We start from the raw sequence: 24,112 nt of genomic DNA, 5'->3' as shown, positions 1-24,112 counted from the left end.
ATATACAGAGAGAGACCCACAAGCGTGCAGTATAGCTAATCTGACCACAGGTAAACACTGTCTTACCACAGACATGCTCACTTAGGGCTATAATGGACAAAAATACCACATGGCAATGAATGCGCACTCACACGCGAGTGTACACGCATACACCTTCAAGCAGACTGACTGTTTGTTGGCCCTCGCACAGCGTTTATATCATTCAGGGTTTTCCAAGACCACAATCTGTTCATGACAAATTTTCTGTCTTCACGGTTTGTGTATATATTCAGTGCCTGACAGTAAAGTTTCCCATAGCTCCTTCGGCCGGGGTAAGAAATGAAGAGTTGGTAAAGAAAGGAAGGCCGATTTGAACATACACAGATACAGCAGGGAACGGTCAGGATATTTACTGTCAGCTAATATTTACTCAGGTCACACTCTGTGATTTATTGTTATTCCTTGATTATTTTGTTTAGCAATCGTCGGCTAGTGCCTTCATGCTCTATATCCTGCTGTTATAGGTTTGAGCAAGGTATGTAAACGTCTGTATAGGGATGGTGGCTACAGTAAGATTGCTGTGGTTTGAAGGCCACAGACGCATCCCTAAATCCCTAAATAACATACTTCTGTTAGCTTCTTTGATATTGCTTCAAAAGACTATGGGTTTACATTATGCTAGTTTCCAATGTTCAATTCCTTTAAGGCATAAGGTATTAATACTTACTAAATTATCAATTCCTTAAGAAAATATGAGTGTTTGGTAGGAAGCGAAAGTTCAAGTTATACCCTGTATACAAGATTACATTTTATTTACATTTTATTGTTTTTAATGGGTTTGTTGTGTCGCGCTGCATTCAGTGTGGACCAAAACTGCCTGAATTCGCCCCCTATCTCCTATACAGTGCACTATATCGTGTGACCGACATTTGGTAGTGTTGCCTAAATTCTGAGTGAACAACTCATTCCCTACATTTGTTCACTATACTTTTTACCCAAAAAATCCTTAAGAAAATGGCAATTTTCCAGGAGCTGGGGAACCAGTAAAATACTGTGAAATAACAGTTTTGTTAGGTAAAATTATATGTTCATATGTTTTTAAGGTATTTTCCAAAATAAATACTATTCAAAAATCTCAAATTAAGTAAAATATTCGTTTTTAATACAGTAGGTATAGGTGAAAAATATGTTAAAAAATTATATTATTTCCTTTTTTACAGTGAATATTCAAGAAATAGTTTACTGAAAAATATGAATTCTCTCATAATACTAGTCATTGATGCTAATCAAATTTAGTTCAAATATCTAATAATTTCACCACACAATTTTCACTTAAACAGACATTTATTAATTTACTGAGTCATATTTTAGAGAACTCGTTTTACGGTGAACAATTTCTTTAAATGGAGTCTGTGATTTTATTTCAGATGTATTTTTTGTATTTACTTAGGGATATAACAATATCAAAATCTCACTGTTGTATTTATTACAATATTTCAAATAACAAATGATGACTTGGAAACGTGCCAAGCATCTTCTTTTCTTTATCCTCTAATCATGACTGTTGCACTGTTGCTTAGAGGTATAAGTTATAGTGTGAGATGGGTCAAATGACCTAAAAATCCATTTTATAAAATAAAATAATTGCACCAGATGGACCTTGCCGAAGGTACCATCTATTATTTTATCTAACATTCTCTTGCCAAGAGGTGACATTAAGCTTTTATATAGACCCAGCATGAGTGGAAAAATCCTTTTTATATTTTTGGATATCTATAAATGATCAGAGTTTTATATCCACATATAGATCTGGGTGGAGGTGTTCTCTGCAGACTCACAATTGAAAGTTGAATTCACAATAGGAAGGAAAATGGAGGAGGCTCATTGAACAAACTTCATGTTCACAAAAGATTCAAATCAGGAGGAAGTAATAATGGCAACTCCCATGCAGCCGCTGAAACTCATTGGTACTTTTGTTCTAGCGTGTGCTTACAGTCCCACCTCGACTGCAATTTGTCATCGGCAGCGATTTAAAACAGGCAAGAGCAATCAGTGACCAGCGTACAGATGCACTCTAACCAAAACATCGCTCTGTGATCTTCATGTCAACGCCTCGAGGTTCAATCACGCTAGTTTTAATAGGAAAAACAGAACTCACTGGATTTGTTTGATCAGAATAAATAATAATGACTAATCTTATTGTCTTCTATGCATCTGTCAACATATCCTTAATCACCCCAGAAACACCCTTCCTGGAGAAATAATACTTTTGGTAATTCAGAGAAATTAAAGAAGAGGATGCAAATGAGTTTAAAAATCAAAGGAGAGAAATAAAAGGGGGGTGCTGACGGATAGGAAGAGCTGAAGTAATGTGAGTGAAGAACAGTTTACACACACACATTTTTAATAATATATTTTGAGAAATGTCTGGTATAATAGGAGTCAAAGGGGATCAGTCTTGTTTGGTGACCCCCATTTTGCAAAATATCTTTTTAGCTGTACACTTTGTGAACAAATCATACATTTGAATGGGATTCGCTTTACTAAACTGATCTAAATTATTTCTTCACGATTCAGAGTTCAGATCACAGCTGGTCTTCACTCAAAAGGAATGGAACATAATTAGCCAATGACAACTTGATGTGGCTATAGAAGACTTATGAACTACTTTAAAACATGTCATTGAATACTTTTATGATTCTTTTATGGTGCTTTCGCGTCCGTTTTGAAGCTTGAAAGCTCCCATCCCCATTCATTGTAATGTCACAAAAAAATACAGCGACCAGTAAACATGAGTGATTAATTTTTGGGAGCAATATTCCTTTAACAAAGGGATGTTTGAGTCTATGAGTATGTGCATGGAACATTCTGGAAATGAAAGGTATGGTCTGTATGGTGCTGATCAGTGATGTTATACGAGCAGGACCCAGATTCGTTTGCATCGCCTTGCTTGCGCATTCCCACATCCCAGCGCACCACTTTAAAGAGCGTCCCTGCTGCTCTGGTTCGCCACTCCCTGAAGAAAACGCAAGCCTGAAACAGCAAATATCAATACTTTCATTATGCACTTTATATTTATACATTTATACTTGTGCTTTTATAAAATCCTTGTATTTTGTTGTTAATAGTATTTTTAGAGAGGAGCTGCAAGGCCGCACTAGACTGGCAGAGAGACTGTATGTTTGTCGAGTGGGTTTGCAAGATGAGGGAAGGAGAGAGATTGGGTCCTCTGTGGTTTTTAAAGTTCAAATGTGATTGGTGTCCTGGTCAGTTCACTGCACAGCTGTGTAGAAAAGAAACAGCCTGAATCCAGCCCAGCTGTGGCCGCTGGTGTGCTGCTGGCTCGAGCCCGTTTTAACCCATCTGTGACAATCCATTGAGTCTCCCAAACCATTAAAGAGCTATGAAAATGAAGCCATTAACCACAAACATTTTTTTTAAATAAAATAAATAAAGCCATTTACAGAATAATTAACTAATGGAATGATGGTACAGTTCGAAATTAATACCTGCCAGGTATCAATGAATTTGTGCCCAACGTAGGAATTGCTGTACGATATTTGGTTTAAATTTAAATAGGCCTACATTGTTTAGCAAATTTATTTTTCCCCTATGTCACAACAAAGAGAAAACGCAAATATTTTTAGAAATCTGTTAAAAACCTTTCAGTCCTTTTCAAACTATACTAAATAGTCTTTATTCACACATAATGACCCAAAAAACTTGGTTAACAGCTTGCATTCTTACTGCCATTGTTGTTATCCACTTTTCCACAGTCACTGTTGTTTTAAATTGTAAGTGGACATCTGATTAAAAAATAATGTGCTTAACTATTTTTCTGCCTTTCTAGTAAAACAGTAAATTTGAAAATGATCGGATAACAACAAGATATTTTAGCATTAGGAATACTACTGTGACTAAAGATATAATCTGAATCTTACCAAAAGTGTTTCAGTTTATATCAAAGATCTACAATAAAAACTGTTTATCTAGTTTTGTAGATTTACAGATATCTAGTATATAATGTTATGCACGATATATATCAACATGTGTAATATCCCCCAAAGACAAAATATATACAAACTGACAACTTAAATCTGTAATACAATTTTTTGGACTACAATCACATCTACATTTCGCTGTTTCTTAAAGTGGTTATCTGAATGGACAGATTTGCATCGCCTCTACAAGTTCACATAATCACACAGTCTGAACATTTATTGACAGGGTTGTCTGTAAATGTTTAACCCATGGAATAAAGGGAAGAGGGCAGAGAGAAAGAGTGAGAGAAGTAAGTAAGCAGTATAATCAGATCTGTGACAGGACTGGCCTCTTTAACTCTTTCTTTCTGATAGCTTCACAGCCTCTGGTCCACTGAACTCTGAATTGCAACACAACTTTGAAAAAAAGGAGAATGGGGAAAAAATGCACAGAATGCAAACCAGTTTTAACCCTATTTTATGAGACAGATTTTATTTAGTAGAGCACAGACATTACACGGTTCTTTACTATATGTGACAGTCTACAGAAGAGGGATATTTATCACAGAGAGGTACAGCGTTTGTAAACCAAAATCTCTTAAAATTGGAATTAGGTTCAAATGTTCGGCATGAATTAAGGACATGCTATGATGATTATTCTCTATGTACGTACAGCCTATTTGTTATGAATGTTCACTTGTTTTAAGATTTGCGGCAGAGTAGATTTTTTTACAGTATTTGACATTTTGTGTATTTGATTGAAACAAACTGTATTGTTTAATGGCTCTGGGCTGCGTTTCCCAAAGGCATCGTAAGCCTACGTTGATCGTAGCTCCATTGGTGACAATGGTTCTAAGATCAACTTAAGGTTAAGATGCTTTTGGGAAATGCAGCATTGGAGAGTTCTTAAAGGCACAGTTCACGCAAAAAACATTTCCCCACCTAGATTACAGAAGATATTTTAAACAGTGTTTTTTCATAGAATATTGTATTAACCAAACCATTACTTTTATATAAGAAACAGCTCGGACCTTTAACAAAATTTTAATCATTTATGGGGTAAACTATGCCTTTAACACCAAACTGTAATGACTGATATTGGGAAACTAAGAAAGACCAGTGGCTCCAGCAGCCCAGCAGGGGCTCTGCCCTGTCGAACAGCGGGTATGAGAGGGGCGATATTTACACTCGATACTCTAAACACACTCATTGTTCATGTGTTTATTGTGTTAAGCACATAATTACTTGAGCTGGCTCCCATAGATTCTGCAGATTGTTCATATTGTTTCATTGAATTTAACACTGACTAAATGGGAGCTGAGTAAATTTGCTTGCTAATGGTGAGTATTCTAAGGTGTGATTCACATTTTGCGACTTTCGCAAATAGGGAGCGACGCAGTTGCGATGTGCATACGCAGGGACATCTATGTTTTTCTAGGCGGGTTGGCGCCGCATCGAAATGGAAATAGTTCAATGGGTCATTTGACTAGAGAAAGTGGCGGGACTCGCGGTTTCCATGTGGTTTTAGACACAAATGTCAATCACCCCTTAGTCTTGAAATTTGTCACATAATGAAGCCACAGTACCATCACACTTTAAGTTACACTTTACAGAGCATGTCATAGAAAGCCTCTTTCATGCTTCGACGATATGATCATTATGACTAAATGTAGTTTTACAGTAGATTAAAATACAGGTTGAGTCAACTCTCTTGACATCTCAGTGGATTACCAAAGAAAATAATTCGGAGAAAATACGTGTTTACCTTTAAGTAAAGTAGTGCAAACGTGCATTACTTTAAATTATTTAAATGAGCCATATCAATATAAAATTGTAGATTTGAAGAGTTTGGGTATATTTTTTGTTGTTTACCAATTTTAAAACATACTTTTACAGTGATAGTTCACCCCAAACAAATCTGTCACCATTTATTACCTTCGAGTTGTAAACATGTCTTTGTTCTGAGGAAGATATTTGGAAGAATGCTTATAACCAAACAGTTCTTGAACACCATTGACTACCATATTAAGAGAAATTACTTTATATTTTTTGCTCTGTTAAACACAAAATAATATATTTTTGAACAATGTAGGACAGCAAACACTGGGGCACTTTTGACTACAATTGTAATTTGGTAGTCAATGGGTTCCAAGAACTGTTTGGTTAAAAGCATTTGTCCAAATACCATTCTTTTCGTTCAACTGAACAAAGAAATGTATACGGGGTTGGGCCAACTATGGAGTGAATAATTTTTGGGTGAACTGTCACTTAAAGTATTTATTTTTTGTGTGCCAGAAACGCTCATAAAGACAGTAACATTTATTTGTGTGCCAAATTGTTTGGAATGTATTTGGATGGTCAACAGCAGCAGTATGAGCAGAAGAGCAGAATATCGTCCTAGCACCCCCAGTGAGGCGAGCGAGAGGAGGTGATGAAAAAGGTTGATTGATTGCACCTGCTTCTATAACCTACTGACCCAACTGTGCTCTTGCATCACAGGTGGAACCGCCACACCGCTGACAAATATGTGCTTATACATGTCATACATGGATTTTTAAGCGTACGATATGTTATTTAAGAACTTTTTGAGTAGGGATTTGTTTGTACCAGATTCTGAATAAATCAACAGATGTCAGCCTTAAAAATATACATTCGATAGTGATGCACATGGACTCTTGTATTTGTGGAAAGGTACGTTTGGAGGTGCAGAGCAGAAGCAGAGGCGAGGTGCTGAGAGGCATGGCCGCAGCAGGCACACAGCCCTGCATGTCCCTCACAGAGCTCAGCTCCGGGCTGCGAGCAGGAGGGGGTGCGTGCGGTTTCGGGGGGTGTTGGGGTTTAAAACTCCCAGCCTCTAATCCTGACACACTGTCTCCACCAATTAGAACTCCTTCAAAAGGCGAAAGGGGAGGAAAAAACAAAACCAGAAAGCCAGCGAGGGCATATTTAGTAACATTTTGGCAAGCTATAATTACATGTATGGCTAACAGAGAGATTTAACTGCTTTTTACCCATTGATTGACAAGGCAGAGAACGACAGTGTTTCAATACAAGACGGCCAGACAAACAGAGGCAGAAGTCAAACAAATGAGTTTAAGCACGAAGAGAACTTTGCTTATTAATACTCAGAGATGTCACGATCACTCTCTGCTGAAATATGCATCTGCAGAATGTACTGTACTGTAGGTGTTTGAACAATGATGCTTTTTTTGCATCAATTTCTGCTAGCTATAAGTGGAGCAGAGGTTAGTTGGATTGTGGGAAGGAAGCGTAAATATTTACCATGACAAAATTGTCTTTTGATCACGCAATCTAAATCAAAACACCTAACACACTATCTATTGACTGTAAGCTCGCTGTCGGCAGTGTTCAGAGGGTTATAATTACCTTACAGGTCAATATTGACCAGGGGAGAGAAAAGTGTCACTGTGAGGGCTCTGGTGAGAATCTATTCTAGACTCATAACAAACATGGCTAGAAATGTTTAGATCAAACTCCATATCAAAGATTTAGCCATTTGTGTTTAGTTTAGTTTCTTGCGTGATGCTTCATTGTAGAGATTTTTATTAAAGAAAAGTTACGCTGTGCATAAAAAAGAAGAAGCTCTTGAGTTATTTCTCCTAGACCTAGACATCAGGCAAATAAATTCAGAGCAAATGAAAACCCGTCTCCATTACAGCTACAGCTGAGATCTCAACAATATCAGAAACTGAGCTCAGATTTGCTAAGTCTGCATTCGAATGTCAATATAATTGAAGACTTATAATTGACTTTTTTTTAAAACCTCGAAACTCGAAAAGTCTCATTTGTTTCTGTTTTTATCTCTTCTAACAATTTTAGGACAAACCTCTGAAACTAAATTAATATTTAAATGAAACACAACTGATGACTCCATCGAGTCTACTAAGCAAATGTGAAAAAGCAATCTAAGATTTATTTCTCTGGGTGATTGAGAAATGAGTCATCAATATTTTCTTCATCAATATCTATTTCCAGAGGAGTGAAATACTGTGAATTTTAATGTATATATCTGCAAAAACATACTTTTGATCATTTTCACCAGAAGCCTACATCAGCATATATGACCTCAAAACTCCCAGACTTGGACTAAAAGTCATGCAGACTTTAATTTAGCACAGGGAAATTGCCATTGGCTCTGTGACATTTGAAAAAACATTTTGGTTAGGTGACCCTTGAGAAAGAGCAGACTCTGTGAAGGTCTTTTAAAAGTCCTGACCTAGTACATCCGGCAATCACCTTTCCACCAGAACCAATCTGTATTATTACAAATCACCTCATCCCCATCAGTCTCTCCTTTCTTTCCATCTCTTAGGGTTGGAGCAAGTGCATGTTTGGGATTAGCGGTGCGTTTTCTATTTCTCCAGAGGACAGGTTAACCATGTTAAACAACCCAAAAACAAGACCCCTTTTTTCAAACGAGGAAAAATCATTCACCAGAAATACCCCTCTCTGGACTTTGATGATGAATGTCTTGGTTCATTCATCATGTGCGTGTGAAAACATTGGACAGTTAGTGCCCTAAATGTGACTGTTTGTTTATGTTGGGCCCTGTGTTTGAAAGTACGTTTATCATTATTACACCAGAGATGATTTAAGACTCCATGAAACAGACAGGGAAAATAAACTGAAGACACCATATTATGGGAAAGTTAGAAGATTGTTTTGTTAGACACTGATTTCATGGAAAGACTGCTTCTAAACTGGTATAGAAATATCATGGACACATAGTTCAGGAAAATTTAAAAGTTTAAGAACTGGTTAGAATTATGGGAAATGTCTATATGCTGTAAAAAAAAAATTTTTTACAAGATACCTGGTTGCCTTAAGATTTCAAGTTAATTCAACTTAAAAAAATTAGTCAAAGAAATATATTAAGTTGAATTAACTTAAAATTTTTAGACAACCATTTTAAGTTGAATATTTTTTCCAGTGTATTACTTACAGCAGAGCAGAGTTTACAATGCATTTACAATGCATTTATGCTATGAGTATATGTTTCTGGGATCGAACCCATGAAACTTCCATTCTACCAACTGAGCTACAGGAAAATTGAATAAAATGCCACTTTAATAGTGTGTTGTAAAAACCTTTTGCACGGAATAACCGCACGCACCCGCACCACATTGTCCTGTCAAAAGTGAGACATGTTCCTGATAAGAGTCAATAAGGAAGTTGGTGAATATCAAAGGCTGTCTCGGGGCCATACAGCGCAAGTTGTTTACTTCCCTGCCAAGTGCCCGACACCAGCCAGCCGTCAGACGACGATGTCAAAACAACAGCACACGCCTCGCGCGCACATCCCGTAAAAGAAAAGCAACACCCATATCACAGAGAATTCCACAGCTCCCCAACCCCTCATTTCCTCTGGGAGCTGATGACCTGTAATCACACTTGGAGAAACCACCATACTTCATTACTGGAGTGATTACACCAATTAGCAGCATGTAGGGAGTGGCCCACAATGTCCAGCACCTCCGCCAGACTGCCTGCTTTACCCACATGCCAATATTGATGGGAAGTTCCAACTGTGTACTTGATCAAACAGCAGTTCTGCTTTGTTTTGGAACAGTTTAATGGTAAAGACAGTCATTTTGAGTAATCAAAAGGGGCAATTCCGGAGTTGTGGTTGTGACATTTTCAGTCAAAACTTTATATTTTCATATTTCCATTTATTTTAGTTATGGATGGGACAATTCACTTATACCGTGGAAAATTATGCTTAAACAAAAAAGTGCTTTAAAAACTAACAGAGACTTATATGTCTATTTAAACTACCAAATATTGACATCCCACTTATCAGAATGGCAATAAAAAAGAAGTTTGTTGTTAATGTTGACATCTGCATGGAATAGCCCAAAGGTCTGATGAAAAAGCTGATGCAACATGGGGAGGACTGGACGATATACACAAAGTTTGATCAAATTTGACGTTACTCAACAAACATCTCTGTATTTTTCCTTTTTTAAAAAAAGGGATTTTCTTTTGCCCCAGTTAAAAAAAGCACAATCTGGAATGAACATTCAAAAGGTTAACTGTAAAAACAGCAAACAGCTACTTGAGGTGATGAAAGAGAGTATTTGTGTTAGTATTAGTTTACTGAAAACCGAACCATCCCCATATTATAAATTTACAGATGCAGATTGCAGACTACAGTCCATTTTGGGCATTAATTCATCATCCCACTCCAGAGTCGTTTTCCACAGCTGTGTCACTTGCTGTTACCATTTTGATAATGATGAGTTATGTTTTGTGAGTTCCAATCTACGAGATAAAAAGGGAAGGTAAAATTGCATATTGTAAGTGCTCAAATAGAGGGGCTGGGGGGCTTGGGGATCTGAGACATCCCAAAAGGCATTGGAGATCCCTATAAGAGGTAAAAATAGACTTAAAGAAGTTCCTGGGATACATTTATTTTAGAAACAATAATAATGACAAATCTGCGACAGTGCAGATACACAGTGTAAAACTTTGCTGTAGTTTCGCCTATTTACTGGAGATTTAATTACTACATAAAACAACATTCCTGTACTGTTTTCAATTTGAGTTAAACTACATCAAAATTAAAACATTTTCATTCGAAAAGACCAAGCAAATAACAATACATTTACATAACAAGAAAAGTTATTTTCTTGATATTTAGTCTTGTTTTATAAAGAAAATATAAGAATTAGGTAAGTTTATGTTAAAAACAAAATTTTAAATCTACAGTAAATTATTGCCAACCTGCTGCAAAACGTTTAACTGTGTGGGAACTAATTATTTACAAGAATTAAGTTGCCTATTTTTAGGTGACTTGACATGAATCTTAAAGGGATACTTCCCCCAAAAATTAAAATTATGTCACTCGCCTTCGAGTTGTTCCAAATGTGTATATATTTCTTTGTTCTGATAAACACAGAGAAGGATATTTGGAATAATGCTTAAAACCAAACAGATCTCGCCCCCATTGACTCCCATATAGTAGGAAAAAATACTTTATCTTTTTTTGTTCTGTTGAACACAAAAGACGATATTTTGAAGAATGTGGGACAGCAAACAGTTCTAGGGTAGTTTTGACTATGATGGTAGCCAATGGGTGTTGAGATCTGTTTGGTTGTGAGCATTATTCCCAATATCTTTCTCTGTGTTCATCAGAACAAAGAAATGTATACAGATTTGGAACACGATTGAACATAAATGATGACAGAATTTTCATTTGTTGTGTGAAGTATCCCTTAAAAATCTAAAGATATTGTGTATTGGTTGATTGACCCCTCTCAGATAATTAAATTGAGCAAAAATATATGTATGCTAATTAATCCCCAATTGAAAATATAAAGATTTATAGAGATTTTTAAGATGATTTCATCTTTCTTTCTCCCTCTCTCTTTTTGTACTGTATTTATCCATTCCATTTTTAGGTTTTTTAATTCCTTAAATATACATTTAGCCTTTGCGTTTGTCTGCTGTTTTCATTAAAACATGCTGTTTGGCACATTACTCTTAACTTTCTACACAATTTAATCTTCAAAATATTCTGTATTTTAATATCTCCAGCAGAATATCTCAATATTATCTAATCTTAAATATATCGCTCTAGAAGCGGGTATCGGTTAACATTGTCTGCAGAGCAAATGCCACATTTCTAAGTACTTTTGAGATATGGAAGACTGCAAAGACCAGGTAACTATACAACAGTGCCATAAAATTTAATAGATTTGTTGTGTTCCATAAACCGCCTTACATCTGTTGCACATTATTCGTTGTGACAGAAGTGCGTTTAGGTTGTGAATAAATGCGCAATTAAGAATCTGGTGTCAATCACTGTTTAGAAACACATTTCCTAGCCACTCGTCTTCGATGTGCAATTCTCTGCCACAAAAAAAATGAATAATGATGGAATCCAAAGATCTAAAAGCCCAGTGATCTCTATTGACCCCAAGCCAGCCAATCTGAGGACGCTGTTTTCATCTCTCAACTCAACACATGACATGAATCTGAAAATGTGAGCACAAGATTAGCAGGTTTTTTTATGCTGTACCCCACGCTCTTTCAACATCTTCCTCTAAGCAGATGTTATAGCCTCAGGAGTGGCATCCCGATAACCCACAAGCCAGCGTTTTTTCTTCCCACAGGCTTGAGAGAGTAGCCACAAAACAGTCTGCTGCGACTCACCATGAAGCGAAGCACATGAAAAAAGGGGAAAAAATGAAGCAATTTTTCAAAAATTGGGGAGGGTGAAAACTTACGATTTTGTAATGCAACCTTTATTGAGGTTCCTGGTTTCAGCGCAGCAAACTTTTTTTTATGTGTCGGAGAAACTCCCTGTAATTTCTTCACCACTAGCACTGGACAGACTTATAATAAAGAGATGTCTATTCTGGGATTCTCTGTAATAATGGCCTCTTCCTGTCTTCATGCACTGATGTCTCGTCTGAAGAAAGACAGACAGCAGGTGATAAAAGCCTGGCCAGATGGATGGATGGACGCTAAACTGAATGATGACATTGATGGATAAATCAATGGTTTAAATGACATAATTCAGACATCTTTAACTCTTTTTAGACTAAAGCCCATTTGGTGCATAGAGATAAAGCACAAACAAAATGAAATGTTGTTTGAGCATGGCATTGAAAAACATGCAACTTGTACCATATCAATGTACTTATTATGTACATAATTAACATATGCTTTGTTATGATATTACAATAATTTGGTATGAAAGATCATTAGTCATATATTTGTACACTGGATCATTTGACTTTTGTGGAATGAAAAAACATTTTGTTTTTCTGTATTTTTTTCAGTCAAAAGTAAAAGTTTGACATCAAACAATAATCTGCTGACCCTCTGCAGTACTCAGTGGTTAAGAGATCTGTTGACTCTATCAGGTAAAACGGGATTAAAGCGATAGATCACACAAAAAAGAAAATTCTTTGATCGTTGATTCACCCTCATGTCATTTCAAACCTGTATGAGTTTCTTTTCTCCAAAGAACGCATCAAACAATGTTGGGCCCTTTTGAGTCCCATTGTGTGGACACAAAAGCATTTCATAAAATATCTTCTTTTGTGTTCCACAAAAGAAAGTCATACACAGGTTGAGGCGACAATATATGACGTTCAGAATTTTTTTTTTTGGGGTGAAATATCCTGCTCGAATCGAGGGGACATGGTTTATACCTTTAGTCCATTCCCTTTTGATATCTTACATAAGGTATTGCAATTATACTTATGTTCTATTCATACAATAACAAGGAAAATAAAAACTACTCTCAACTAAAAAAAAAAAGTGTACTTTTAACCATATTGCCATTAAAAAAATATATATTGGGTCTTTCTTGAGACAAAATCATACCTGTGTGGGTGATTCTTCCAGTTCTTTATGAAGTCAAATGTGGCTTAATGGGCCTGACATGAGAACCAGAATCTTTCACATAATTAAAGAGCATTAAGAATGACTTTGTGTTTTATGACATGTTGACTGCAATTAAGACTTTTTAAGTTTGCATGATATCAAGAACAATCAACCCCATTTATGAATTCCTTGTTATGTTTCATATCAAAAGGAATTTTTTACCATGTTCATTACACGTATCACTCATTCAGCTTAAATCACTGATCGCATCCACACAAACATGTAAACAGATGTTTCCATTATAATCAAAAGACGTGTCATGTCTTATTAAGCTTCAGCGAACCCGTTGTACAAAGCACATACTCTTCCCGTCCACATTCTGGTGGTAAAGGCCATTTAAGAGGAACTCATGTGCGGTTGCTTTGCTTAATACTTACAGTGGCCAAATATCTCAAAAAAGGAGGGAAAAAAGTGAAAAACACACTCTTGTTGCATGACAGAATCCCTCCCAACCAAGACTTGTCCTTTAATACCAAGACCTTTTTATGTGGTGCCTCCACGATTGCACATGGGGAAATGCAAACCACACTGTTACAGTGCTTATTATACACTGAGAGCATGCGTATGTGTGTTACTGTGTGAGCAAAGACGGCTCACTGCAATCCATGCAGCATGCTTTAAATTGAAATGACACGTCTTAATTTGTAAACAAGCTTGGAAAGGGTAAGCAAGAAGTGAATGAAATAAAGCAAGCACTCACAGCAAATCACTCTAGTGCGGCTAGACGCACATGTGGATTGGCTTCTGGAAATCAGACTGATCTTAAGCTTTTGAAAATCTAGATTTTAACATTTTATGATCAGAAAATGTTATGAGATTTTTAAACTAATATCCCAACAAAAGACAAAGTCTTCTCGACAATACGCATGACTTCATTGAACACACTGTTTAATAAGAGAAATTTCATATCTGGTCCGATTGTTTCTATTCCTATCCAAGAATAAAGGTAAACATCGTGCAAGCAAGACTGAAAAATAAAAAATTTACCCATATTATTTAAGTGCTCATCATAAATGATTTATCCGTGTGGGTCATTGTTTTAATAAAATCCATGATCTTTATACAAGGATACAAGACGCCATAGTTGTCCAAATCAAAAACTATGGTTTAGAGCTTATCTGATGCCTCAATGCCGTTTTGGGACATTTTTCAAGATAATACCCATCATATTAAGCCTATCGAATTTCCAGTTGAGGCTCTGCAGAAGTCAAGTAATACAAAAGGACAATGATCCAAAGCAACAGAATGGCTTCCATAGAAAAAAATCCACCTTCTGGAGCGGCCCAATCAGAGTCCTAACCTCAACCTCATTTAGATGCTTTGGCAAGCCTTAAGGAGAGTGATTTACATCAAACATCCCAAGTATATTACTGAACTAAAACAGTTTTGTAAGGATGAATGGTGCAAAATTCCTTCTGACCATTGTAAAAATCTGCAATTATAGAAACGTTTTGTTGAAATTACTGCCAAGGAAGATCAACCAGTAAAATCCGACCATTTGCATTTTTGCATTTCCCAGACACTTTTATCCAAAGCAACTTACAGTGTATTCAATCTAGACATGTTTAGTATGTGTGTTCCCTGGGAAACAAACCCATGGCCTGGACTTTAGGATACATATTACATTCACACTACTGTGTGCACATATCATTGTATATGTTATTTGTTAAGCAGACTGTGTTAGTCTATTGTTGCAACATGACAGATCCAGTTTTATGACCAATTTATGTTCCCGTCACTGTATCTTGTATCTTGTACATCAGCAAATATATATGTTATGAAGTGTACAGACCTTATTAACCAGGGCAACGTTCATATACACTTTAGATAACAATCCATGCGTATTACAGCTCAGCTCAGTATTTAGGAAACATCAGTTGAGCCATGTGATAAACATTACCACACTCTCCTCACCTTTTCCGTCACAGTAAATGGAAGATGGCAGCTCTGTGGGTGAACGAACAGGCACCAGGGTCGACTGCTGGGTAAGGTGCCGTCCCATGGCCGAACTGTTCCAATTGCCTTCTCCCCAAAAATCCGGTCTGCTTGCTGCCATGCATGAATTGCTAGCCACAGGAAAGTTAAAAAAGAGGAGTCTAAATTAAGTGCCCTTTCATTCCAGCATTTTCATGGTTTGGCTAAAAACAGGGTGCAAGATGATTCACATTTTATAAGCCCTCTCTTGCGGTCGCCTGCGTCACCCAGGCGCTCGGACTTTACCGCTCATTCACACATCCCTCTGCTTCTCTCCCTCTTTGACTTTTACTGTCATTTAGATTTCTGAGTTTTCAGAGTCCTAATAAAATACGGCTTCATCACCAGTGATATGTGGCAGGGTTACTGAAATGCATGAGGGTTCGCCAAATTTAGTATTATGAAACGATTGTGAAGTCTTATTTGAAGAACCACATTTAAAGCCATTGTAAAATGACTACAACGCAAACCCGACATCCGCCAAGTCCCTATGCTTTGTAATGACCACACAGCTTACAGTGAGAAAAATAATTACATTACTCGGAGGACGAATGGTATATTCATACTCTTAATAATCAGTAAATATGAGGGTTTATTACATTGCTGTTTTCACTATGTACAAAAAATACAAAAATAATGCCTTCCCGGTGGCAAATATCTAGTACTGCTAGTTTTCTTAATATAGACATTGGTCTGAATCATCTTTATTTCAATTTTAAGGCGGCTCATATTTGACTGTAGAAAATTCTCAATGAACAAGACACCCCTATAGCAGACATCGTTTCAGGGTTTCAGCTAAAACAAAACTCGTGGTTGGCTGGAAGAAAAAGTTAGGGGATAGACATTTCTCTAAACAAGTCTGACAGCTACTACCATTCTGACCACTCTCCATTATCATTTCCGCATCATGGCTGCCGCTGGCCTGGAAACTGGTGCCAGAAAAAAACACGAGACAGGGGAACTTGCCTGAGTGAAGCTCGCAGATGTGGGACTGGACATCACAAAGCCTTAATGTTGTGCAATGCTGCCCCCTGCCATTGTTGTAAGTAGCAAAGTGTGTATATGTATTTAAAGGGATATTTTACCTCCCCAAAAAATTTGGTCATTATTTATTCACTCGCTTATTGTAATAAAGTTGTGACTCTTTTTCTTGTGCATCACAAAAGAAGATATTTTGAGAAATGTGGTGGTTTTGTATACAAAGGAACTCGATGTGGACCAATGTAATTATCAACATTATATAAAATATCTTCAGTTGTGTTCTGCAGAAGAAAGAAAGTCATACATTTTTGGAATAACGTGAGGGTGAGTAAATGAAGAGATTTTTTGTGTGTCACCTTGGCCTAGCCCTTTAAGTTCAAGTAAACAATTACTACTATACTATAAATTGTCTTCATGATTGCGCCTTTTCTAATTTATCTGCATTCTTATGACGTGAAACATAAAAATATGTACTATATTAAAAAACAATAATGAAGCCCCAACACTTTCTTGCCAAAAGTACGAACAAGATTCACACAAATAAGGCACCTGGTAAAATAGTTCTGAAAAGTTCTGAGATTGTGTTCACATTTGTATTGACACACACATAGCCTTTCATGCACAACCTCGTTCATAATGGAGATGAGTCTGCTTATAGACAGGAGGATTCAGAGCTGGCTGTCTGCTGCAATCACAAAACACGCTCAAAACAGTGGAGATGATCGTGGACTTCAGGAGAAAACCTCTGCACTTCCTGGGCACTACCATCGTTCAGGACCTGAAGTGGGACACTCACATCACTAAAAAAGCCCAGGAGAGGTTTTTGCCAGCTGAGGAAATTCAACCTGCCACAGGAGCTGCTCGCACAGTACTCGGCCATGATCGAGTATGTCTTGTGTTCATCCATAGCGTTCAGCTACCAATTCAGACACCAAGAGACTATAATGGATAGTCAGAACTGCTGAGAGGATCATCGGTGCCTCCCTGCCCAACCTCCAAGATCTCTACACCCCCAAAAGTGAGAAAAAAGGCTAAGAAAAATTTGGACCCGATCATCTAGCTCACTCCCTCTTCAAACTGTTGCCATCTGGCCGGTGCTACAGAGCTCTGACAACCAGAGCAGCCAGACACAAAAAAACATTTTTTCCCGCAGGTTAAATTCAGCATGAACAATTAAAAGTGCTTACTACAGACTGTCCATCACATTGCACATGTGTAAATAGAACCTGGATATTGTTCAATGTAAGCAACCATAAAGATAAACCTGTAAATAACACATCTGCACATTTATTTAGTGCAGTATAATTATTATTTTATTTTCTATCTTAATGTTATAATTCATCTCTTTCTTATGTTTCCAATATGTTTGCACCATGTGAATATTTTCTTCGTCAGTAGAAGATCCTTTCGTCGAGTCAAATTCCTTGTGTGTAGGGGCTGTTCGATTCTGATTTTTTTAACTCGAATTCTTTGGTTTGGATTCAAAGATTCGATTCCTAGCTGCTGTTTTCGATTCCTGCTCAATTTCCTGTTTAATTTTTTTATTTAAATTTAGATTTTCATTTATTATTAAAAAATATATTTTTAATGCATTACAATTTTCTAAGCTTACTCTTTTTACTTTTATTAATTGTTTATTGTTTCTATGACAAAAACCTAAACCAAATATGTCGATCTTGTGCTGCAATTCCAATGTATCATTAATAATAGCCTATCATAAAAAATACTAATTTGACATCTGCTTGATTTTTAAAAACAGCTAGTAAATTAGATTATTTAAGTTATTTAGCAGTGTACACAAAATACTTGAGGAATATAGATAGACAGATCGATAATCAGTAAATTGTATTAAGAATAATGTGCATATTAATATTACTGTTAATGCAAATCCATCAGTTTTTTCTAAAGTCTGTACTTTTTTAAACAAGAAACTAAGGTGATTTAGTTGACCAATGACATCAGCTAGGGGGCGGGGCTTGTGCTTATGAAGGCCCTCAAAGAGGAGTCCATTCCTTTAATGGATTCTCAACACCCTGGAATCGAGGAATTTATTATTTTTTTGGAAACGATTCCAAGCCCTACTTTTGTATGTGTAAACATACTTAGTAATAAAGCTCCTTCTGATTCTTACCCTGATCAGGCTGACTTTTTTTCTCTTTTCCAGGAAAACGTGCTATTTTGGTCACACGGCTTACTTTATATGACAGATGGACACAGTCAGCCATACATACGCACAATACCCCATCACATGACAACATATCCCTGAGGATGTTATAGCCACAGAAAATCAAAACACCAATCCACCACAAAGACATTCAAATGAATCGCATTCCATAGTTACAACTGTACACAAACCGAGCGAACCTCCATTCATGCCATAGCAAGAGGAAGCGCTGGCCAGTTGGCGAGAGGAAATGGCGTGGCTGGTCTGAGGTTTAGAGGAAGAATGGGAGGTATGCTGTTACTGTGGTGCTGGTCAGACAGCAGGCTTTAGGTTTCCCCACCACAGCTGCTCAGACCACATCTGTCCTCTGCTCTCACTCAATCTTCTCAGCCATTTAAGCTATAAAATGCATCCGCACTAAATACTGCTCCACCCAACTCTTAAACTGTGTGCATTAAAAGAGCACCCCCTACTACACCCACATTACAGTGAATAAAACAGGCTTGTTCGGCTGTTAAACCGATGGAGCAGCTTTTCATTTGCATGTTCTGATGTTGTTTGCGGTCACAGTTGCCTCTTTATGAACAAGCAGGAGAACATGAAGAGCAATGATGAGAGGGACATGAAGAGCAATGATGAGAGGGACATGAAAGCTGAATTCAATAACAGAGTAAAGTCATACTGTAGAAGAACAAAAAAAGACCATAAAAACATTTTATATTAAAATTCCAAGACCTTTACAGTATAACTTAATTTTTAAATGGAAATGTTAAATAATCCATTAAATTCAGCCCCACAGTACTACAAAATCCTAGGGAAAACACTGTGTTTTCGTTAGTTTAAAGCAAAATCTTACATATTGTGCCTTTAAATACATCACTATCTGGAGGTCTTCTGAGTCATTACACCATTGGGGATAATACTTTCCTCAACTATGTAGAAAATGAATTGAATAGAACAAGGCAGAGGCTGGAGTCATGGAGCCAAATCATGGCAAGCAGTGTTACAATTGTGAAACAGAGCTAAGAAAGAGTATGGCATAATACTTAACAGTAAAAAAAACACTAACCCTCTCTCTTACTCGCAACAGGTAGTTGTCTGGCTTTTGTTGAAAATAGTAACTTTGGTTTAGCACCTCTTGTATTATTGCTCCTGTACGACATATCGCTTATTGCGCCATGAACTCTCTGTAAGTCGCTTTGTATAAAAGCGTCTGCTAAATGACTAAATGTAATTTACTGTAAATGTTCTTAAAGCAGAGTAAACCGGCCAGGAAGGTCACGCAAGCACCAATCACAACTTTAAAAGAGTTAAAGTCTCAGATGCTCAGATTTGAGTGGCTGTGCATACTGTTGACCGGGTTGTCACAGGCTAGCTTCATGGAAAAAGTGGCAAAGAGAAGCCACTTTTAAGAAATATGCATTATAACATCCTGGCAACGGTTGCCTGAAAACATGTATGAAACTTTTAAGCCAGCTGGAAGAATCTCTATGGTCTCATGAGACCAAAATTGAGCTCTTGGGCCATCACACTAAATGCCATGTTTGGTGCAAGCCAAACAAAGTGCATCATCAAAAACACACAATCCCCACTGAAGCATTGTGGTGGCAGCATCATGCTCTGGATAAGCTTCTCTGCTGTTCGTTTTGGAAGGAAAAGGGGGGAAAGAATGTGCTACATTTAGGCATCTGCCAGAGGCTTTTTTATATTTTAAGTGACAGCGCATTTGAACAAATGACGTTTGTATTTCTACCATCTTAGGAAACCAGTTGCGAAATCTGGGCTCCACACTTTAACAAATCAAAGAGGAAAACATGATGGATCATGCTAAACGCATACAATATCCTGGTCAACCTCAGTCCAGTAAATACTGTATTTTTTAGACTGTACACTTACAATCTTTATACTGTTGATCTTAAGCAGTATGGCAAAAAAGAATAGGTGGAAATGCAGAGACCAGTTGTTTAAAACTGAACTACTTATGTAGGCTCCTAAAATCTCTTCAAAACGTGTTATATATTTTATACAATTATGTAATGTTTCTTTAAAAAATGATTTATTGTTAGATATACTTTTCACGTCTTTCAGATTTTTCAATTGAGCTTAACAAATAAAGAATAAATAAATAACATGACGGTTTTCTGATAAAAATGGCATGAGATTGCTTTAATTAAATATGATTTAAAATATAAATATATTTGAATGAAAACAAAAGTCTTACAAATGTTTTCATTTTTTGCTTCGGCAGACACCGCATTGACCACTAAATTGTTCGCCAACGTAACCGCCGTATTGAACCGGGCAAAACACATGCAAGGAAACGGGAGCAATGCTGCTTTTCTGTATAAAAATCACAAAAAAACATGCACATTTCTTTCAGAAATATCAATGCTGACATATCACAACAACATGCCAAATCGCTCAATGTGATGTTTGTGAATATGTTCGCTTGACGGAAACGGAAGTTGGTCCCTCAACATAATGGGAACGGGTGTATTCAGGCTTAAGTTCCTACCGGAAATGTATAAAAGTAACGTCAGATAAAAGGCTAACTTATTTTTTTCGAATGTTGATTCGTTCTGGCTTTTAATTTTAGTATTATTTTTAAAATCATTTTAAATTCATAAATGTGGTTCCATCACTTTAAGGATTACGAAAGCTTCTCCAAACTAGGTTTATTTTTGTTTAAGAGAGTTAGAGACAATAGTCTGCTTCTCTTAATGGCATTTTCCCCGTGTATTAAAGAGCTTTAAAAAAATGCAGAAATACGTCCTATGACTAAACACTAACCTCGATTGGAGCTCTACATGTAAGAGTCATTGGCAGAAGGATCTTTTGCACTGCTTTTGTTTCCTTAGCCATCAAAGAAGGTGGAATATGGCTCAGGATTTTCTCCCAGGCATGGAGAGCTCTGCTATCTCTGTCCTTAAGAGAGCTGTGGAGTTGGATCAGAGCTCCCGCTTACAAGAGTCTCTGGTGTGCTACCAGGAGGGGATCCAGCTCCTGATAGATGTACTGAAAGGTATGCCCAGAAACTGGTTAATGTAGTCCTCTCCTTATAGTTTTCAATGGTACTCTGAGTATGACCACTCTTTTTCTAGCTGTAAAAGATGAATCTAAGAAGGTCCACTACAGAGAGAAGATCAAGGGCTATATGCACCGTGCAGAACAGATCAAAGACCATATGAACAAGCTGAAGGAAGGTATTTGTTGGGTTTGGTTTTAACAAACTTTAGTCAATGCTTTGAATCTCTTGAGTCACACTTGACTGTCATATACACATCAGTTTTCTCTGTTTCTAATGTTCTTCTCGTCTGTCAGAGGGTAAATACCATGAGCAGGTTAAGATTGCTGACAATTCCACTGGTTTCAGTTATGAATCCCTCTTCAAACCATACATCAGAGATGGGCTGACTGAAGTCTGGGTGGAAGACCCCTATGTGCGGCATGTCCATCAGGTAGAGACTACAGCAATGCTTCTGGATTCTTAAATAATTATTTTACCATTTGAAAAAAACGGGTAATGTACTTAAAAGTTCTGTTTTGCAGTTTTATAATTTTCTTCGCTTCTGTGAAATGGTGTTGAAGGGTCCTTGTAAAGTAAAGACTATCCACCTCCTTACCTCCAAGGATGAGGTAAGATTTAGTGCTGTGCAACCTTTTATTTGTTACTACTATATTTTACATATTTGCTTGCATCCAATAATAGAAGAGTGTTGGTCTTTCTATTAATCATTCATTTAAATCTGTGGTTTTCCAGGAAAGATCCTCTCAGCAAGCCAGTGCCCTGGCTGAAATAAAACAGTCACTACAGAGTCAAAATGTTTGTTTGGATATTCAGTTCTCATCTACTATTCATGATAGAGAGATCAGGTACAATTTCTATATTATTTACTGTATACTACTCTACAAGCATTGTGGGGAATAATATTAAAAGATTTCCTGGGCCAATATCTGTTCAAGGTACATCTTAATGATGGATTGATTGGCAGAACAAAATAACTGGCCATATTATGTTTGAAAGTGATTCAAAATATTAACGAAAAAATACTTTGCTGCATGACCGCAGTGTCACTCTTGCGGTCATGCTGTTGTGCTTAATACCAGCTAACCGCTCTGATTCAGCCACGTACTGATCTTAGTACAATCAGACTTTTGCATAATTTTGCCACTTTCAATTTAGGAATTTACTTGTTTAAGACTGAGAATAAATCTATGAATCTATTTGCCACTAACTTGAGTTGAACAGTGATCCAGCTATGGGTAGACCGGTTAACTGTATAACCAGCACATCAGCTGTTGTTGTTTGTGCAGATGTGAGTTATGACATATTGACTTGGTCTCCTCAGGTTTAATAATGGTTGGATAATTAAGATTGGCAGAGGTCTTGATTATTTCAAGAAACCGAAGGTACCACTATACACAACATTTTCACACAGCCCTATTCATTAACCCTTTCTGTCTGTGAAATGTTCAGAGAACCTGGGATCTGACATTAGGCTGCATTACAAACATATAAAACATAATGTTTCTCTTTTTTTAAGGGTCGATTCTCCATAGGATACTGTGATTATGATTTGAGAGAGTGTCATGAGACTACCGTGGACATTTTTCACACAAAACACACAAAGACGACATAAGGCTGACTTAAAAAACTTCTGCACTTTCTGACATTATCTTTATGGATGAATCATCACATTCAGCTCTTACATACTGCATGTACCTGGACAACTGGAAACGTGCCTTTCTCTCCTATTTCCATCTTATTGATGTTAACAACATTGGAATCTGATTTTATGCTCTTTTTTTAACTTCTTCTGTGATACTTTATGATGCCCTTTCCCAACTGTATAACTCTGCTTATGAGTTCACACACCCTGTTTCGAATTTGCAAGATTCTTTTATAGCATTGTGATAGTTTTAAAGATTGTTTTATTTTTGGTACTGTTCAACCATAGTGGTTGGTATTATGTAAGGATTTTGCTTTTCTATTCAGGTGAACTTATTTCAGGCAAAAAAGCAAAACATTCTGACCTAGATTCTGCAAGTGGTTTGTACGTTTAAAGGGATATGTACAACAAAAATAAAAATTCTGTCATAATTTACTCGCCTTCGAGGTGTTCCAAGTCTGTATCATTTTTTTGTTCTGAAGAACATAGAGAAAGATATTTGGAATAATCTTTATGACCAAACAGATATTGCGTCCAATTGACTACCATAGTAGGAAAAAATACAATGGCAGTCAAAAGTGCCCCAGAACTGTTAATTCAAAATGTCTTCTTTTGTGAGGACAAAACAATCCATGAAGTAATTTTTCCTACAATGAGGGGCGAGATATGCTGGTTATGAGCAGTCTTCCAAATATTAAAACAAAGAAATTTATACACGAAGGTGAGTAAATTATGACAGAATTTTATTTTTTGGGGGAAGCATAACTTTAAGGGCCATTTTATTTTCTTTTAATGTTTATATTTATTAACCTGTTTGCCTCTATTGTTATGCCAAAACTATTAAACAACCTGCATTTGCAAACAATTTCGCAATAGGCTTTCAGGTTTATACTGTGCTGAATTCAATAAAGTATAAATTATATATAGCATCAGCGTCATCTTGTGGA

The 24,112-nt window shown here is 36.8% G+C and overlaps 1 protein-coding gene and 1 long non-coding RNA gene across 2 annotated transcripts; one reads left to right on the top strand and one right to left on the bottom strand.

Moving 5' to 3' along the window:
* Window positions 1-1,455: 1,455 nt before the first annotated feature.
* LOC130428084 (uncharacterized) lies at window positions 1,456-21,394 on the bottom strand. The gene is made up of 3 exons (XR_008907388.1): window positions 21,286-21,394; window positions 15,291-15,442; window positions 1,456-3,012 (listed from the first exon to the last, which is right to left on the bottom strand). It is a non-coding gene; the product is annotated as an uncharacterized LOC130428084 (long non-coding RNA).
* mitd1 (MIT, microtubule interacting and transport, domain containing 1) lies at window positions 21,016-24,094 on the top strand. Its single transcript, XM_056755933.1, has 8 exons — window positions 21,016-21,165; window positions 21,355-21,517; window positions 21,597-21,698; window positions 21,817-21,953; window positions 22,045-22,131; window positions 22,256-22,368; window positions 22,845-22,905; window positions 23,040-24,094. Exons 2-8 carry the CDS (start codon window positions 21,373-21,375, stop codon window positions 23,133-23,135), a joined length of 741 nt encoding a protein of 246 aa, XP_056611911.1. The 5' UTR covers window positions 21,016-21,165; window positions 21,355-21,372; the 3' UTR covers window positions 23,136-24,094.
* Window positions 24,095-24,112: the final 18 nt, after the last annotated feature.

This window comes from Triplophysa dalaica, chromosome 8, assembly GCF_015846415.1.
Source record: "Triplophysa dalaica isolate WHDGS20190420 chromosome 8, ASM1584641v1, whole genome shotgun sequence".
NCBI lineage: Eukaryota > Metazoa > Chordata > Actinopteri > Cypriniformes > Nemacheilidae > Triplophysa > Triplophysa dalaica.
Note: the sequence above shows the minus strand (reverse complement) of the source record. Positions and strands in the feature narration are given on the sequence as shown.